This window comes from Opisthorchis viverrini, assembly GCF_000715545.1.
Source record: "Opisthorchis viverrini unplaced genomic scaffold opera_v5_28, whole genome shotgun sequence".
NCBI lineage: Eukaryota > Metazoa > Platyhelminthes > Trematoda > Opisthorchiida > Opisthorchiidae > Opisthorchis > Opisthorchis viverrini.
The window spans coordinates 1,916,407-1,933,176 of NW_008751684.1; the positions used below are offsets into that span (position 1 = coordinate 1,916,407).

General features: G+C 43.3%; 1 protein-coding gene across 1 annotated transcript; it reads left to right on the top strand.

Annotated features, from left to right (window-relative positions):
- Window positions 1–72: 72 nt before the first annotated feature.
- On the top strand, window positions 73–12,892 carry T265_02351 (hypothetical protein; the record flags this gene model as incomplete). Its single annotated transcript, XM_009166565.1, has 3 exons — window positions 73–357; window positions 11,178–11,274; window positions 12,435–12,892. 3 exons carry the CDS (start codon window positions 73–75, stop codon window positions 12,890–12,892), a joined length of 840 nt encoding a protein of 279 aa, XP_009164829.1.
- Between the last annotated feature and the right edge of the window lie 3,878 nt (window positions 12,893–16,770).

The window sequence follows — 16,770 nt, forward strand, 5'->3', positions numbered from 1 at the left end:
ATCCAACCACGACTGTACGGGTTACCGAAAATTCACAAGGAAGGTGTCCCCATAAGACCAATAGTGGATGGCATGGGTTCACCACTACATGAGCTGGCCAGATATTTAGCAGGTATCCTTAAACCACTTGCCGGCAGATTACCCACACACATCCAAGATTCGTACGACTTTGCCAAAAAAGTAGCTGGGTTTCAGATAGAGCCAGACGAAGTCCTGGCTAGTTTTGACGTCAGTTCGATGTATACCAACGTCCCTAAACCGGACGCTGTGGAAGTAGCGAGAAGACTTTTACTGGCAGACGCAACGCTGCAAGAACGAACGCAACTCTCCGTAGACGAGATAGTTGAAGGCATAAAAGTATGCCTAAACTTATGTCAATTTGATTTGACTCAATTATATACTGTCAAGTACAAGGTTTGGCGATGGGATCACCAATATNACAAACCTGGTGTGATCGTGACATGGGCACTCTTTTCGGCATTGTGCAAAGATATGGCGCTTTTGTTCGAGAACAAATTTACATCCTGACTTTGAAATGATTGGAACAGTGTTTGCAGGAAGATTCCGAAATTTGTATAGGTTCAGGATCCGCCAGTATTCTAATAGATAAACGATTTGTCAACACCATACGCGGCCTTAGAAAATGAACAGAAAAGTGAATCCGAGCAAGTGTGTGGTTGAAATCGTTAAATGTGTTTCAACGAAGCGACGGTCTTCTATTGCTCTGCGCTATCAGTACCTGGTGGCGAGGTGATTAATTTGGGTTCATGAGTGACATGCTATTGGATAACACCATTCGGCCGGATATTTCGCTTTTGGCACTGCCTCATCATAATCTGCGGTCAATATGTAGCTAAACCATTTGTTCATACTAGCCAAGTCCAACCCATTTCTGTCGAATAATTGTTTCCCACCCACAAATGCAGCTGAAATTACGAGTCTCAAATGTCCGCAAAATGGCATTCAGGGCTTTATAAAACATGTCTTTGATGGTATCAGAGGCGCAGAGGTTTGGGTGTAACTGTACAAGGCAAACGGATGGCGCGCAAATTTTCATTTGTGAGACAACTTTGCGGACGTTGCAAGACACCCTAAAGAGGCGGCTTTCAGTGGGGATCTAGCCAACTAAGAATCTTCCAAATTGTGGACTACCAACAAAACCAATCCCTGTACATCATGCCGAAGCGGCTTCTGGATTGACATTAGTGTGCAGCCTGAAGCGAGCGAAGAGTAATTGGGCGGTGAGCTTAACAACTATGCTACGCGGCACACGTTAACTCTAAGCGCTTCCAGTGTAAGAACAAGTGAATCTGGTTGTCCTGCTTACTTCGGAGTGCAGATATTGCTCGCAGTCTCATAAGCCGGGAGTGAGGCTTGGAGATTGATTTCAAAATGTCAGAGGATGTCGGCGGCGGAGATCATGTAAATTTTTAGTGCAAAACCGATGAGACATCAGTCCTTATTCCTGGTCTTACAAGGAAAATTTTTAATGGAGTAGAGAGGGGGAGGGAAAAAAACATTTGTGAAGGGAGACGAAGAGAGAAATCAGCTGTATCACGCTCGGTTATCCTCCATGTTGTGTGCAGCAAGTAAGGCAACCCAGCTGACGGCATCATGCGACGACTGATGTGGTATGCGTTTATTTGCATGTGTGGAATTCGTGGTCGTACGTGGGCTGAGATGGGCCCGCACATAGACAGAAAGACATTATCATCATTCTATGCTTTTGGTTTGCAAGCTTGACCAAATGTTGGCGACATTTTAAGACAGATACTTCCAATGGGCCCGCTTGACCAAATGTTGGCGACATTTTAAGAAAAATGTAAATGAATCACCATGGGTAAAGGACACGTTAAGATGCTAGGAGTCTGTGTTGGTCAGTTTGGTTGAAAAGTCCCCTTGTATGAGTGCCCCAGGGAATCCTATAGTATAGCTCACAGAGTCACGAAGGCACACAGGTTGTCACACTACTGCAAGGTTTAGTCTCTCGGTAACGGAGAATGTGTGTCTAATAACTTTATTACGACGTTGAGGCCGACAAAGTCTGTCGCTTACCGATATGTCGGAACATAAGAGGTGTGTCATATTCAGCCCGTATTAAGTGTTGAAGGTTTATGATCTATGTACTGTAACTATTACAGCAAAAGCACATGGTTTTTCTACATAAGCTAAGCTGATGATGGGTCACAATTTTACCGTCCACATTCCTTGAATACGAGCTGACACTGATACTACTCGTACAAGTAACTGAATGCCTGATGCGTATGCAGCTTTTCGGGATTTTTACGAACGTCTTATTATGGTAAGCGGTGGCTATCCTGTTTTGTCACTTAATAAAACAAAGTTAAGTATATGAAAGGAGTGCACACAAACCATCTGGGATGATACTTTTCTGGCTAATTGTCCAGGTCATTTTGTGCGCCATTGAGATGATAAACATAGGCACCTCAAACCACTACCCGAGCTGAGCATATGGCTCAGTTGACGTTCAATCTGTTTAGTCTAATTAGCGAAGCGATGTAACCGTCAGAATATAGCGTAATATCAACCCGCCACGCTGTTGCAATGATGAGAAGAGCACACAGAACCGTGTATATAGAATATTTAAATGGTATTTTTTTCAAATGGCGCTACGGTGGATTCGTACTAAATTTTGTTTGGTAAATTTGTGTATATATGTATTTTGTTGGCTCTTATCTTGAAAGGTAACCGGCCTAATCCTCGCATTTTTATTCAAGTGAACTAAAACCTCCCAACCGGATATTAAACGCACGCACCAGTTGTACCTGGCCCCGATGATCTGCACCCCGCAATTTTCAAAGATTGCGAGTTCCTGTTTAACAATTTGTCAACCTTGTTAAGGAAGATTTGGAATAAAAACATCATTGTATCCGCATGGTATCCTTTAAAATCTAAAGAGCCGTCTGAACTTTTCATCAGACTGATCGATTTTCGAGAGACAGGTTTGTAAGAAAAAACTAGGTTTTGCCCTGGCCAAGGATGAATCGACCGTATTTTTACCTTGAGACAAATTCTCAAGCAGCGCTACGCTTTCAGACGTCTCAACGAGTTTTTTAGTCTGAAACAGCCTTTGACTTTGTCGATTGTCGGATATTTTTATGGTGTCTGCCCTTCAAACGTGTCCCTTCTAAATTTATATCCCTTATAAGGGCACTCTATGCGAAGTTCTGTGCATGCGTGCGAGTATAGATTAAGCTTTCATCTGAGCTTACCACAGCCCTTGCTGCAAAACAAGGCTGTCGTTTCTCACCACTCTCATTTGACTTCGTTATTGACATGCGGTTTGGAATTCCTATCCCGGCAACTGAAACGCCGGTGGTCGTAATGCTCCCAGAAGGTTCTCTCATTGACAGTCGGCATGTGGACGATATTACTATCCTTGGTTTAAATCTTTAGAAGTGCGGACCATTTTAGCTAACCTAAATAACTCTATCGCGTAGTATGGTATGCGCTTTGAACTTACATAGAGTGAGGTGCAGCTACAAGACTGGGTTGGATTACAAACAAACCTCATACTTGCGAGCCAATCGACCTAGTAGATAAATGCATTTGCCTGGTTAGCTATATAAGTTCGGGTGGACTGACCAAAGATGCTAGTATTCCTCGAATCGCGAAGGCCTATGCAGCTTTTTTCAACCTCTAACACCCATGGCACCGATGTGATTTCGGTTTTAATGTCAACAACAGAGGTTGTGCTCCTGCGGTGCAATATATGCTGCTTAAACTTGGCATCTACTCGCAAAAGACGTACAAAAGGTGTTAGTGTTTGACCATTGATGTTTTCGAAGCATTATTCAGGTCTGGTGTGGACATCAGATTAGCAATGAGGAGGTGCATCAGATTGTCTTAGAAAGAAAGAACTATCTCGGGATAGATTAGCCACTCACGCTTCATAGGTTACGCCGGTAAGGACAGGTAATTCAGGTCTGGTGTGGACATCAGATTAGCAATGAGGAGGTGCATCAGATTGTCTTAGAAAGAAAGAACTATCTCGGGATAGATTAGCCACTCACGCTTCATAGGTTACGCCGGTAAGGACAGGTAATCCGCATGCCAAAAGACCATCTGCCACGAGAGCTCTTTTACCCAGCTCTGGGAGTGATTGCGAGGTTAATGGTGGATGACCTGTCAACGAAGTATGAAAACTTAATCGGATCATCAACTGTCGTCTCCCTGCATCGAGATCTCAGGACTCAACTCACCAATAATTAATGACACCGACAGAACTGTTATAATCATGCAGAAAGCGGAGCTCGTGTATCGAATCTATCGCCTTCAATGCGAAGTTACTTAATTCCTGAAACATGCTCTCCCCTCCAAAGCGTAGAAGTTTTCCCGCACTCTCCCACTTTAGGTGATAGAAGCGGTAGCGGCTTGAACCAACGTGCCTGCGGTACACATTATTTAACTGATAAGTTGAATGGTTGAATTGAATCGTTAAACTTGAGTCTCAAACTTTTTGTTAAGAACAGCAGAAAAATGAGAGTACATTGCAGCCGGACTCCTTTAAATTATCATGTGACGGGCTTTAGTTTCTAGTACTCTTGTCTGTCTCTTGTTCTGCACTCATTGACGACGTGAGTACCCAGAAATTAGTCTGAAGCTTTTAAGGGGTCGTTGCATAGAAAATATAAGATTGTCAAATTAACTGCAATTTTTGGGTTATGTGGTGGTTGAATACAACCAACTTACCACAAAACAAAATTACAGGCAGGATGTTTACGTCGCTTTCATGAACTCATATTATGCAGGCACAATTTTCAGTTTGCTTTCTGTTTTACAAAAATCGAACTCACTCGTCGATTAAGCACTTTGCATACCTTATTGTAATTTATTTTATGTGCAGTCAACCACAAAATACCATTTCTATAGCAATAATTTTCTGCTTCTTTTGTGAGCTCTCTGGAATAGTATTCCTATGTTACTTACTATCATAGCATGTGGGAAACCCAGAAATTTGTTTGTTCTAATGGTGTATATTAATTGATTATTAGGACTAAAATAGTGAACGTTATGCCTCCACAAGTCAATGTTGAGGCGTTCCGTTGATGAGCATATTTAGCTGCGCAACCACTACTCCACTGACACAATCCACCACTGCTCACCAACTTCATTCTGGTGCGATTTATTTTGTCTTTCACACTGTCAGTCGTTTACGCTAATTACTGCGAATGTTCTAGCACCTAAAACAATATTAGACCAGCAGCTCATTCCTAATAAAGTTGGTCGACTTGAACTCGAAATTTACAGGGACACTTTTTTTTGACTTCACCTACTCCTACAAACACCAAGATGACAACACTAAGTACTGATTCTCAACCAGCATGAAAGCTTGCCCAAATAATACTCCCTCGTTTCTAGAATAAAAAGATCATGCCATTATCTGATCAAGCCGGCTTAATATCCCACCCTTTCATATTATCCGTGGACCAAAACTGTAGTAGCTGGAACATAGGTACCCTTAGTACGTGGCTTGTGGATAACAAATTGAGATGACTGGTCTAAGTAATAAAAATCGAAATTAAAATGTAGGGATATATTTTGTAGCGTGGGGTCCGTGGAAGAACCAGCTATATAGCAGATGATTATGTGAAAATATTAAGTAATTTTCAATGAAGATTTCCTCTTGTTGGTGTAATGAATCAGCGCTGAAAAGTTGAGGGGCAATGTGCAGCTTTTCCATCCCTATTGAGAATCATAAGCGATGCGCATCTTTCTCATTAAACTCAGTAAGTTTCGAACCTCTGAACGTTCCGGTCAGTGGTTGAACACGTATCTGTTCGATCACGAGCAGCTGATCAACAACGTGATTAACTCAAAATTTTGCAGCCGAAAGTGTGTTCAGCTATTGGCTGAAGGGTACCGGATTTGAAAATTTATGGGTTCTGTAAGGTGACTACTGCTAACAATTCCCAATAAAGAAAAAAATAGTTATGCATTGCTTCTCGACACAAAGTGATTTCATTGATAGAACGAAACTTCTGTTGAATTTCGTAGGACTTCTAGCTGTCTTCGTTTTCAAACATTAAAATATATGCACCATGGTGAATACAGATGCTGTAGGCTAGACTGAACCGGTATCATCCATTAATTTCACGAGCACAGGTTCAGCATAAAATACCAGCGAGACGTTCACCAGTCAGTCCGGCTAGAAAGTGTCAAAACGTCTGCCATCCTACGAGTCGCATCCAGTACATTTTCTAGTTTGGCGAGTTCTATTCACAGAAGCAAAAATATTCTTCAGGAAACAGCTTCTTTAACTGGATTCCATCCAACCTTCAGCAAATCTTCTTCACCAGCAGGACTTTACGTTTCCAGCAGCTTTAAAGCTTTACCACCTCGATACTTTTTGGCTACTGAAACTTGTCGAAGTTGATGAATGGAGGTGTTCTTGTCCAGCACACGTAATGCCGACCAAATTTTAAGTGGTAATCAGTTCCGCACAATGGCATGATCGCAGTCAGTTTGCACACTCTAGAAGGAAACGCAGTCTTGAATTGTCCATTTCTACTGTTGGCTGATGGCCACGTGATCTAACTCGGTCCACCGTTGATTTGCGGTAGGTGGCCGCCGGGTCACATGATGTGAACGTTTATGCTGGAAGCCAGTACTGGTCAGAAACAGTCCATGATCAGCACACAACTGGAAAAGTCGCCCTCAGTTGGTTCCCAGGAGCTCAAACGACAGATCTGGGTATTTACATCGCACGCAAGAATAAGGCTTGATAACTCTCGATCATCATCATCATCATCGATAGCATGACATCAGTGTTCAACACCGATGCTTCACTGTCGTACAACCATGACTTATTTGAAAGCCTTATTGTAAAGAAAAGAGTAAAGGTGGACGGGGGAGGAACTTAGTGCTAGCTTAACACAATCATTCCGAGGTGCCTACACCTCCAGACATTCACTCAGAACTACAGTCCGTTGGGGCATAAACCGACACTACAAACAGATACCACTTTTTATGAAGAGAGGCGTCGAGCTTGATTGAGCTGGATAACTGGACGGTGTAAAGACGACTATTCACTGGGATCCAATCTAGCAAAGCGCGTTCAGCTCGGGCTGAGTGAAGCTCCCATGTCATATATTCCATGAGTTATCGCTCCTCGATCACCGAACACACAGAGGAAATGTGATGGATCTAACACGACCGTTATGGTTTTGGTTCTTGCGTCTTGCGCGCGTTTCGGAGACACACAATACATCAATTTTAAGGAAGTATAAAGTTTCAGCGAACATTGCCTTCTTGCCAATTTGACATATAGTACGGACGTTGAAAGCTCTCGTGGATTTATGATGGTGTCGTTTTTTGTTAATAGACAGCGGGGTCGGTCGAATAACTGACAGTCAAATGACCCCGTAACGTTTGCCTGTGTGGTGGAAATGGGTTGGAGAGGGGCACCGGTGGACAAAAATGTACGGGTAAATGACACTTCCCGGTTGCTTAGGCCGAAGAAGGGGGTTTGGTTGAGGTAACTCACCTTCAGCCTTTGACTCAAAAGTCCAACCCAAAAGGCAGCGGGAGAATGCAACTAGCCTCTGACTCAAAAGTCTGACCCGCGAGGCAGCGGACAGTTAGGTTTTCTTTGTAGACCCTTCCCGGAGCCGATGACTTAGTAGCCTGACCTGCAAGGCTGCAGGGGATTAGCTTAACCCGAGGGCGCATTTCTGTTTCACCCCTGATGTGGCCGCGCGCAGCAGGTTCATTTTGATCAGTACCCGACTCTTTTGTTTTGAGAAGTATTTAGACCGTACTGGATAACGTGCCGTAGGTCACGGTCAACCTTTGGGTGATCGGATTGTTCGGTTTTCAGAGACGACAAACTATAACCCGTCCTTCGTCAGGGAAGACAGCATCCGTGCCCCCATGAATACGGACATTCTGACCATCTGAATAAAACACCTCACTGCCTCCACACTCGTATTAAGGAAGACAGTATGACCTTTCAGGCCGCTTCGCATGATGATTTTTCGCAAACGCCACGAGCGCCAGAAGGACACTTAACACGTACTTTAGTGGATTACACAGGCGGAGAGATCGTCACACCAAAACATGTACCGGTTTTTTTCATGGCGGAAAAACAACTAACGCTCCATGAATTTGCTTGTTATCCCCTTCAAACATGTTTATCTTCCTACACTATCCAAAAGTGTCCGAACTGGTTTTTCTATCATTCTGTGGCCAATAAGTATGAGTCACTCCTGATAAAAATTTGCTTGGTCCTGTCCATTTATCAAACTGAACATTTTCAACTTATCAAGTTCTAAACGTGTGCAGTGCTCCTGATGCCTACGTAAGACTTTGCGATATATGTACCGTTGTGTCCTCGTAGCAGTGTCCACTCTGTAAAACTGTTTCAAAGAACCCATCTTGATGCTCCATGGGTTTTGAGCTTGAAAAGTGAGTTTTTCCTAGTGTAAACGGAAGATTGTAATGCATCTTATCCGTGCAGTGCAGAAGGAGAAAATGGTCAGCTACTGCTGCGTCTGTGCTTATGCTGAGCTTTCTTGATGAATAACGACCTGTCGGCCTAAGATACCTACCTACATAAAACTTTTACTGCAGTGATGGGCCGTGTGTTTTTATGACTGCGCTAGCAACTTAGACTATCAACGAAGTTCTTGAAGCCGGATACAGGAACCACCAATTTGTCCTACCTCTGCTCGTACTGGGCCCATAGGCGCTGACTAAACTTCTTGGCTCTAGACTCGGCAGTTCCCCTGAAGTAGTTCCCACCTGGGTGCAGTCAAGGCCGGAGGTCCTGTGCCAAAGGCCAAGATTATACATTTGTTTAATAAATTCGGAATTCTGGACACTCGGGGACATCGTACCAAGGATGCTAATGTTACGAATGCCATAAATTCTCTGAAACCTAATGAGTGCAAGACAGACTTGTATCATATAGCATAGTCACAACACTCCTAACAGATCTTCCAGTTATCAGATGAGACAAGCCATCTTTGAAACTAACAGTGATGGGTTGAAGACGAGAATTTTTGCTAAGTCACTGAGCAAAACGGGTGTCACATATGAAAGTTCTCCTGTCTCTTGTTGAGAAAAGGGTTTCCAAAATGCTTCACGTGGTTCCTGATGAGAGAGCTTTCTGGACTAGTGCACATTAGGACATTTCAACACTGACCTAACTTTCAAATCAATTCATACACCTACTGACGTCTGCACTGAAATAATGTTTAGAACAGAGGCCGATTTTTCTTCTTACGAATGGCTACGCGTGGATGTACTACTGGGAACGAGTTTAGTTTCTTAGCCTTAAGCCGCAACTACAGGGTGAATGTACTCCTTGCATTTTGCAAGAGACAACGATCGACTGTGCTGTAGCCGAATGTTCATTATAAGCGTTAGACTGTATAGGTCAGATTTCATATAAATCGGCCAAACATAGGCAGAAAAAAAATGAAATTAGATCTTATTGGATAAGTACGGCATCTTTTGGACGGAGGTCATAATAGAGACAATATATCTAGCTATATTCTATATTCAAAGCGAAGTAGGTGAGCCGAATCCGTGCGGCACAATTCGGGCACTCAAAACTTTCATCTATATTATCCCCTATATCCCTGGTGTTCCCTGTTTCTTGCTTATTTGAACATCCATATTTAGTATTATTTTATCGTATGTGCGTGTTTTGTGTCATATTTAAGTCATATATAAGTCATATATAAGTTACAGAGAATAAAAAGCTGTGTAAGAATCTATGAGCCGAAATGACATCTGACGCAGTCGCATGCTTTATGCAGAATGTCAAAAAATCACTGCGCAGTTTCTGTCAGAAGAGAACCACAAATTTTTCTGGAGCGCAACAATCTGTACGTCTGTAACATGTCCCAACTTAGCGCCGTCGCATCAATAATTTTAGAATAGGATTCAACACTTTCTGCTCCAAGCGATTGTAGGCGGATTGCAAGTGGTTTCGTGTCTCTACTCCACAGTCTGTGGCTGAACAAAAATTAATGCATCATGGACCTAGCTGCTGATGCACAGGGAGTTCGTGCGGTTCCCTTACTGGAAGTTGAGTCGGATCGACAGTCCTCGGATTTTTTGTAATGGCTTTCATAATCCACGGCCAGGTTGTGCTCGTGTCACTTAGAGTTGGGTAGACGACGTAGCTCCTTCTGGATACCAACATAATGTAAACAATGTTAGAATATAACGAGTCTGCTCTCAAGGTTTGCCATACGCTTCACGTCTTTAAAGTGTAGAGTGCTGTTAAAAATGGGTAAAACCGAGTCCCCCACATGCGGATCAGCCAACTGAGCTAGTAGGCAATTTTTTAACCTGGCATGGTATTTTCATCCTAATCGAGAAAACCAGGACGAATATGTCAGCCTGAGTCATCCATGGAACCAATGTGACATTAGCTTCTGTCCGCGGTGCTCCGTACGTAATAATGTAATCCAGAAACAGGGTCCATGCGAACTGATGGTGCTAAAGATCATCAGATTTTGACCTTTAGTGTCTTTGGAGTGTCGCCTGGGTCTGGTGGTGCTGACAACAGGTAGACTCTCAGCAAGCTTATGTGTAGTGTGTTGCGTTTAAAACAAAAAGCTAAAATGCAGTATGTGACGTGAGGTCTATCTCCCTTTCCTGTGTTGTAGTTCACCTGGAGGTCGTGGAAAATAACCTCAAGAAATGACGGAGCTAAATATCATCCCACAGAATCGACCGCTACTCATGAAGAATTTCTGCATGACGAAAGGATGCAGTGTAATTGTCATCATTTGTTCTTCCAAGCTGTTTCATTCTAGCCGATATATTACGTGTACTTGGACCGAAAATACTAGAGTACTGTCGAAATATCGCCCACGGTTTCATCGACTATCTCGTTCGACTGCCTTCTGATGTGTTGGCAAAAATTATTTCTCATCTTCACTTGGAAGACGTCATTAATCTCGGTCACACTTGCAAAGCGATGCATTCGGTACTGCCTCAAACAAACCCATTCACTACTTTCAACCTAGCTCTGCAACGACAATAATCTGTGGAAAGACATTTTTTGCAGAAATTCACCGTCTGCCGTGAATGAAACTGTTGAAGAATTAGCTACCTTATTTGGCTGGAAGAGATTATTCTTTACAAACAAAGTGCAGTTACAGGTGAGGATCAAATAAGCGGTTCTGATCATTCACAAGATGCAACTACGCCGCCTACGGATGGAGCATACTTCTGTTAGTGGAGATGAAGTAGAAGAAACTGCAACGCATTTTGAGGAGGATTTACCGAAATCCCGTAAGTTGGCACATTACAGGTTGCTTGTTTCCATACGAGGTCAATAAACAGCCAGGGATCACCGGAGTCAACATAGGCTTCATTCATGTATCTTTTTACGCGTCAGCACAAATTGCTTGTTTGAAAAAAATTTGACGAACCCTTGGTTTGAATCCGTTGGCTGAACAAAAGTGAGGTTAGTTCATTTTATCAGCTGTGAATCGTAAACGAGCGCACCGTATTTTGGGTTGTCACTGACGCAAAACACCATCACACAGGTTGGCTATGTTCATCCTGTTCAAGTCCCTTTATCTATTAGCTAAATTGATAGACGGGTACAAATCCTTTTCTTGTCGTTTGAATTTCCCTGAACATTTTGGACAACCACGCTATATGTCCCTTGTTAGTAAGACCCGCAGCTTTATGCTGCTAAACAAACATCCACACCATTACAATTTGATATAGCCTACCTTGCTTCAAGTATAATGAAATAGTGTTTAACCGTACTCCGAGGCCCTTTTGTTTACCCAGACTAGCAAAGTTTTTAGATATTTCCATGTCATATTACAAATTTTCGTCAATATCATCGCTCTGAGCCTTGCCGCATCTCTCATGATATCGAGGGAAAGATTACCTCGGAGCAGGGTCCGTTCCTTTAAATTTAGCAGGATGCAATGAGTTTAATCGGGTTTCTTAGTCGGCTTCATTGTTTATGTTAGGAAGTTCAGATTCCTGAAGGTCATCCCAGAATACCCAGAATACTTAGTGAGAACCTCAAACTCCACCAAGCGCCGATCAGTTGGCAAGGCCAGGCAGTGCGAGACAGGCTTGGATCAAGGTCAGACAGTGAGAAACATCATTGGACCAAGGCCAGATAGTGCCCCTCAATATATAGCGCGACACCTTTGTTCTTTTCGCACTCATTCCCTTGTCCGCAATAAAGATGTGTTCGTTGTGGCGGGTCTCTTTTCAGTACCAGGTACTGGAGCGGGGACAGTAGTCAGACATAACAGATTGGCAACGCCCAAAACCAAGAAACCATGACAATAACTGCTGAAGGTTTGAATGGAATTCTGCTGCAACAACAAAATCAGTTTGAAGCGGCGCAATTGCGTTTGGTAGAAACTTTGACTGAACAATTTAAAATTCAAAACCAAATTCCACTCAAAATGTGAATTCAGTCGACTCGGTCGCCAAAAACATCGCGGAGTTCCATTATGACCCTGATGTTGGTCTGACCTTTGATTCGTGGTTCAGACGTTACGAAGATATTTTCAACGGCAAACGGAAGCACAAAGATGGTGCCTGGAGAATGCGCATATTGTTCAGAAAGCTTGGTACAACGGAACACACACGGTATTCCGACTTCATCTTGCCAAAGAACACGCGAGATCCCAGTTTTGACAAAACCGTGCTGCAACTTTCAGTGATTTTCGGTGGACGTTCGTCCTTGTTTAATATTTGCTACCAATGTATAAGACTGGCGAAAAAGGAATCCGAAGACTACATCACTTATGCCGGTAGAGTCAACCTTGAATGCGAACAATTCAAGTTATCTACCATGACGGAAGACCAGTTCAAGTGTCTTATTTCCATCTGTGGTCTTCAGTCACATTCGGACAGTGATATCAGGGCGTGACTATTGAACAAGACTGAACAAACTCCCGAGATAACGCTGCAATCCATTATCCATGAGTGCCAGCGCCTTTTAAATCTTAAACATGACACAGCCATGTTGGAGAGACCTTTGTCAAACCCTGCTTTCAACATTGCCAAGAGGCAAGCTCCCGTGGTGACGAATTCGAACGGAGCAAAGCCCCCTTCAGCATTCTGGCAATGCGGAGAATGGCCGTATAAAAAGCACAAATGTTCAATGTGAAATGGACAAGGGCACAAGGAATTCCAGTGCCGGACGCGGAAAGCTAGCCAAAGACACAATCAAACCCGGAGGTCACGAATAAACGGAGCCAATCAGAACCCCGTTTCTTGATTTGACTCCTGAGAAAAGAACAGCATAGACTTAGCACTTTCTGTATTCAACGTCTGGGTTTCTCAAAGGGAGCCTTCCCCAAGTAAGCACTAACTTATCAGCTCCCATCTCCAATGCGCAGCTACCCACCCCACCTCCGGAATTATCGGCGAACGAAACTGTGGCAGCTACAACCAACCACTACGACAAGTACGCGGTTATTGCAGCTAACAATGATGATGACGATGACAAATGAACTTAAAACGAAGAACAAGACATTAGCGGATAAACCATTGAACCAAGGACACTTGAGGGCAAGTTCATCTCACTTGCTGCCGTATGTCTCCCTTGGTTACACAGTCATCGTCATCTGATGTCGGTTCTTGGGAAATCGGACTTGCTGGACTACTTAATCCCCAATCCCCTGATGTTAGTTTCTCAATTTTTTCGCATGTACAAGACGTGTTTGGCGCCCAATCTGCCTGAATGCATACGAGTCACTTGCCCACTTTAATTAAGCAGAGCCGCGGCAAGGTCAGTTTAGCGAATTTGTGGTATCAAGACGTCTCAGTCTCCTAGTCGCCTACAAGGATTGGGTTTGTCTTTAACTGTTAATTAAGTACTGTCTAACGTTATCCAGGTCCTGTAAGAAAACTTTCAATGGCGTCTGGTCCTATGCCCATCATTCGTAGATTTTGTAGAAAGTTTGACCCGTAGGTTATATTTCTCTATCGAGATCTATCAAGACACATAACTTTGCATCTGACCTTAACGGCGCATGTGTGCATGCAGTTTTTAAATAAATCAGCTAATCTCATCCACTTATCACTTCGAAAAATTTGCGCGGGCACTGACGCACTTTAACCATTAGTGGCTGATATCAGGAAATATCTACCCATAAGGATTCGTTTTTGGAGCTATGAGACTGAAAATCAGGGGAAAGAGTGTATTCCAATACCACGGGTTTGATGACCAAGCGTTACATACGCCTGCAGAGTAGAGAAATACATAGCGTGCAAGGTCGAAACAATTAGATTGTTCAGAGTTTGTTGCAATTCGGTGTTAGTCAACACATTTCATAGACTGACCCGTTTCGCAATAAGACGGTTGATGAACGCTCAAAGTCAGCGTGTACCAGATGTGTCTGCTAGCTAAGTGGGGAACGCTCTGAAACGTGATAATCTCCCTCCCTCCGTGATTTGTTTGTGTACCTTCAGGTTCCCGGTCAACGTAACTTAATGCTGTAAGTAACTCTAGATCTGGACTATGCAGACGATATCGTTCTCGCCTTCGGAGAGGGTGTTTTTGGATCAACTGACCAAAGTTATACCGTCCATTTGTTTGCACTTCGCACCCACAAAGTTTAAGGTATTACTCGTGGACGTGCAGTCACTGAACGCTCCACTCGCAATCCAGGGAGAACCATTCGAACTTGTGGAATGTTTTACATATCTTGGAAGCTGTATTAGTTCTGATCGTAGTGTGATAGATGAGATCAGTGCACGAATCTGCAAGGCGCGGGTCGCGTTTACTGATTTGAGGCACCTATGGCGTCAGTGTGGAGTGTTTCTCAATCCAAATGGTTGTGTGTCGAGCTACAGCACTGGCTGTTTTGTTGTATGGTTGTGAGACTTGGCCTATTCTTGCGGTGGAACTGAGACGTCTTCAGGTGTTCGAGAATCGTTGTCTCAGAACCATAGCTCATGTAGGTTGGTGTCGGCGAATCCATGACGAAGCAGTTTTAAAACGAGTCTTCGGTTGTGCAACGGATACTTCCATTGGAGAATGTGTCCAGCACCGGAAGATGCGTTTGTTGGAGCATTTTTTGTGTATACCTTACCATTGGTTACCGAAGAGATTGCTGTTTTCCATGCCCAACTCAGAGCGGCGGAAGCAGAGAGGTGGGCAACCCTGGACCGTATAGGTTGGTGTCACCGAATCGGTAATGAGGTAATTAGAGGCTAGTTTTTGGCTATGCAAAGGAAACTTCCACTGAAGGACTTGCGTTTGTTAGGCCATGTGTTGTTTATGCCAAACCATCGTTTGCCGAACAGTGTATCGTTTTCCGTGTCTGGAGGTGTAGGTACCTCGGCATGATTGTAGCAAGCTAGCACTAAGTCCCTTCCCCGTCCATCTTCATTCTTTTTTTCGCAATAAGGTTTTCACATAAATCGTGATTGAACCGCAGCGAAGCATCAGTATTGAACACTGACGTCGATGATGATGATCCCGCGTATGCATTTTCGGTGCTGCCGTTTTTGACTTTTCTGTTGTCGGATTCGACTGCAAGAGGCCTATGGGATATTTTTTCCTCATGTAATAACGAAGTCAAACTTTTGTGCATGGAAATTTGCCAGCAAATCTTTCAGCGTCCGTCCTAGCTAACCATACCTTATCACTTTTCTATTATATTTGCGAGGATGCCGTATTCTTATAAATAAGCCTGTGTACGTGCTTCGTCTTTGGCCCTGTGTGAATGATTAGATTACCGAGCGGTTTCTTTGTGGTGTCTTCTTCCTGCAACATCCGCCTAGTTCCATTCTGCTGTTATCTTCCTTTAAGGTAGGAACCTTTCCAAATGAATCAAGTTTGTACAACAACGAAGAATCAGTTTGAACGCTGATGTTAAGCTGCCAATGATGATGATGGTGAAATGAGGAGGGTCACTTACTTGGGCTAATGAAATGCAAAAGTACCAACATCGGGGCTACGTGTAATGAGTTCAAGTCGAACAGCGTTTTATTTACAACCTCATTGAGAATATTTTATAAATGAACACCAACAGCATTGAAAATAGAGCTGCCCCTGTTATATTATATTACTCCCATAAGGTGCTACATTCGAAAAGGAAATACTTACAAGTTCTTGGTAGAGGAAAGTAGCGTAGATGGTCGTTGGCTTGGCTGCTGAGCTGGGCAATTTGATTGTGGCTCAACCACTAACCCACCGCTACGCACCACTACGATCCCCAATAACGCACTGACGATGTCACCTTGATTGGTAATGAAACGTTTGCAATCAAATTGCCCAGCTCAGCGAAGAAGCCAACGACCATCTACGCTACTTTCCTCTACCAAGAGCTTGTAAGTATTTCCTTTTCGAATGTAGCACCTTATGGGAGTAATATAATATAACAGGGGCAGCTCTATTTTCAATGCTGTTGGTGTTCATTTATAAAATATTCTCAATGAGGTTGTAAATAAAACGCTGTTCGACTTGAACTCATTACACGTAGCCCCGATGTTGGTACTTTTGCATTTCATTAGCCCAAGTAAGTGACCCTCCTCATTTCACCATCATCATCATTGGCAGCTTAACATCAGCGTTCAAACTGATTCTTCGTTGTTGTACAAACTTGATTCATTTGGAAAGGTTCCTACCTTAAAGGAAGATAACAGCAGAATGGAACTAGGCGGATGTTGCAGGAAGAAGACACCACAAAGAAACCGCTCGGTAATCTAATCATTCACACAGGGCCAAAGACGAAGCACGTACACAGGCTTATTTATAAGAATACGGCATCCTCGCAAATATAACAGAAAAGTGAT